Source organism: Meles meles, chromosome 18, assembly GCF_922984935.1.
Source record: "Meles meles chromosome 18, mMelMel3.1 paternal haplotype, whole genome shotgun sequence".
In the NCBI taxonomy this organism is placed as follows: domain Eukaryota; kingdom Metazoa; phylum Chordata; class Mammalia; order Carnivora; family Mustelidae; genus Meles; species Meles meles.
In genome coordinates, this window is record NC_060083.1 from 16,837,945 (window position 1) to 16,841,523 (window position 3,579).

At 39.9% G+C, this 3,579-nt stretch overlaps 1 protein-coding gene across 1 annotated transcript; it reads right to left on the minus strand.

The window, feature by feature from the left end:
• Positions 1–722: 722 nt before the first annotated feature.
• Positions 723–2,777, minus strand: LOC123929925 (olfactory receptor-like protein DTMT). Its single transcript, XM_045986102.1, has one exon. The coding sequence runs from the start codon at positions 2,066–2,068 to the stop codon at positions 947–949; it is 1,122 nt and encodes a 373-aa protein (XP_045842058.1). The 5' UTR covers positions 2,069–2,777; the 3' UTR covers positions 723–946.
• Between the last annotated feature and the right edge of the window lie 802 nt (positions 2,778–3,579).

The window sequence follows — 3,579 nt, forward strand, 5'->3', positions numbered from 1 at the left end:
ACCATGCAGTTCAAAGTCCATTTCTGGTATCATAAAAACCATCTATGAAAAGCCCACAGTGAATATCATTCTCAATGAGGAGAATCTGAGAGATTTTCCTTAAGGTCAGGAACACTACAGGGATGCCCACTCTCACCACGTTTGTTCAACTTATTACTAGAAGTCCTAGCATCAGCAATCAGACAACAAAAAGAAATAAAAGGCATTAAAATTGGCAAAGAAGAAGTCAAACTCTCTCTCTTCACAGATGACATGATACTTTATGTGGAAAATCCAAAAGACTCCACGTCAAAATTACTAGAACTAAAACAGCAATTCAGCAATGTGGCAGGATACAAAATAAATGCACAGAAATCAGCTGCATTTCTATATACTAACAATGTAACTGAAGAAAGAGAAATTAAAGAATCAATTCCATTCAAATAGCACCAAAACCATAAGATACCTAGGAATAAACCTAGCCAAAGAGGTAAAGGATCTATAGATCACTTATGAAAGAAATTGAGAAAGACACAAAGAGATGGAAAAACATTCCATGTTCATGGATTAGAAGAATAAACATTATTAAAATGTCTATGCTGCCCAAAGCAATCTACACTTTCAGTGGAATCCCTATCAAAATACAATCAACATTTTTCACAGAGCTGGAACAAACAATCCTAAAATTTATATGGAAACAGAAAAGACCCCAAATTGCCAGGGGAATGTTGAAAAACAAAACCAAAGCTGGGGGCATCACAGTCCCTGACTTCAAGCTATATTACAAAGCTGTGATCATCAAGACAGCATGGTATTGGCACAAAAACAGACATATAGATCAATGAAACAGAATAGTATGTTATTTAAACAGAAAGTGTCAGAGTGAAAAAAGGTCTGGGTCAATATTCTGATATTAATATCAATGTATCTACTTGATAAAATAATGTAAAAGTTCCCATCTTTACCATTATACAGGCAAGGTAATTTTCTTCTTGAAAAGAACTCTTCCCAGGGCCCCCTTCATGTCTCTGTTCCTTAGGCTGTAGATGAAGGGGTTCAGCATGGGGGTGACCACAGTGTACATCATGGCCATGACAGTCTCCTTAACAGTAGAATTATTAGCTGATGGGCACAAGTAGAGACCAATAACTGTCCCATAGAAGAGAGACACCACAGAGAGGTGGGAGCCACAGGTGGAGAAGGCTTTGTGAATACCCCTAGCAGAAGGGACCTTGAGGATGGAGGACACAATCCGTGCATAAGACATGATGATGAGCAGGAATGGGATGACAAGAATGAGCCCTCCCATGATAAATATCACCAACTCATTAACTCGAGTGTCAGAGCAGGCCAGCTTCAACAGAGCAGACATATCACAGAAAAAGTGGGGGACTTTGTTGTCTGCACAAAACCACAATCTGGCCATGAGCAGAGTGTGTAACATAGCATGGAACATGGTCAGCACCCAGGAAAGCACCACCAGGGAGAGACAGAGCTTGGGGCTCATAAGGCTGGTGTAGTGCAGAGGGAAGCAGATGGCCACATAGCGGTCATAGGCCATGGCCACCAGGAGGAAGCTCTCTAGATCTGTAAAAAACAGGAAGAAGTACATCTGGGTCAGGCAGCCAGCATAGGGAATGGAGGAGACTTGGCTCGGCATGGTTTGCAACAACTTGGGAATGGTCACAGAAGAGAAGCAGATATCAGAGAAAGACAAATTGCTGAGAAACAAATACATGGGCGTGTGGAGGTGGGAGTCCAGGCGAATGAGGATGATGATGAGAAGGTTCCCCAGGACGGTGGTAACATACATGGCCAGGAACAGGGCATAGAACAGGTCTCGCTGATCTGGATCAATGGGCAGGCCCAGGAGGACAAATTCTGAGATGATAGTTTGATTCTTTCTTGTCATGCTCTGTGTCCAGTATCTTTTGTCCATTATAAACCTGAGTAAAAATGAACAATTTCTATGACACACAGTAAGTTGTTCTGCAATAATTGATTTCATTCTCATTATCCAGAACAACATTCTGTAACCACAATATAACAAATCACTAAATCCAATTATTTTCAGACTTGTTTTTTTCATTTCTCACTCATTACCATTTAACAATGGTTGTTAAAATGTTAAATTGTTGACTCTTTCCTCTCTTCTGAAACACTTTTATCTCTTATCTTCTGTGCGATAATCCTGGTTCTCAGCCCTTCGTTCTCAGTAACTGATTGGTGTCTTCTATAACGGTATCTTATGTATTGGTGTTTTCTTGGGCTTTTCCCTCAATACTGTTCTCTTATAACACCACATATGCAGCCCTAAAAGAATGGCCTACTCCCATGGCACAAATTACCATTTAAATCTCATTGATAAACCTCTATCACCTCAGAAACTATATCATCAATTGCGTAGTGATTATCTCTTCATATACAATCACAAGCATCTTTGGTTCAAGAGATCACAAATAAAACTCATGATCTCACCCTGCCCCCCTCCCAATCTGTGCCTCTATATCTCTCACATCTCAATAAAAGCAATCCAAACACAAGTCATATACCTGAGAGCTTTCTTTCCTTCCATCCTCTCTCATCCTCAATATCCAATCTGTCAACACATCCTAAAGATTCAGCCACATTAAACCTCTGTCTCATTCATCCATTCCTTATCTCAACCTTCACTATCCTGACTGGGCTGACATCATGTCTTGTCTGTACTATTGGAACAGCCTCTTTTCTCTTCACTTTACTCCCTGCTTCCACACTTGAACATTTTCTCCTTCTGGACAGCTGAGTGGCTTTGTCCATTAAGCATCTGCCTTCTCAAGCCAGGAAGGGCTGGCAAAATATATTCAGAGTACTAAATGAGAAGAGCATGCAACCAAGAATACTCTATCCAGCAAGACTGACATTTAAAATGGATGGAGAGATAAAGAGTTTCCAAGACCGGCAAGGCTTAAAAGACTATGCAACCACCAAGCTGACACTGCAGGAAATATTGAGGGGGGTCCTATAAAAGAGAAAAAATCCTAAGAATATCATTGAACAGAAATATAGAAACAATCTACAGACAGAAAGACTTCAAAGGCAACACGATGTCAATAAAAACCTATCTCTCAATAATCACTCTCAATGTGAATGGCCTAAATGCGCCCATAAAACGACACAGGGTTGCAGATTGGATAAAACGGCAGGACCCATCTATATGTTGTCTACAAGAGACTCATTTTGAACCTAAGGATATACCCAGACTGAAAGTGAAGGGATGGAGAAGCATCTTTCATGCCAAGGGGCCTCAGAAGAAGGCCAGGGTAGCGATTCTCATATCAGATAAATTAGATTTTAAACTAAAGACTGTAGTCAGAGATACAGAAGGACACTACATAATTCTTAAAGGGACTATCCGCCAAGATGATCTAACAATTGTGAATATCTATGCCCCCAATATGGGAGCACCCAATTACATAAGAAAACTATTAATCAAGATAAAGAGTCATATTGATATGAATACAATAATAGTAGGAGATCTTAATACCCCTCTCTCAGAAATAGACAGATCATCGAAGCAGAAAATTAATAAAGAAATAAGAGCATTGAATGAAACATTGG

Coding starts and splice junctions, on each gene's coding strand:
- LOC123929925 (XM_045986102.1), bottom strand. CDS start 2,068: ATGAAAAAAACAAGTCTGAAAATAATTGGATTTAGTGATTTGTTATAT.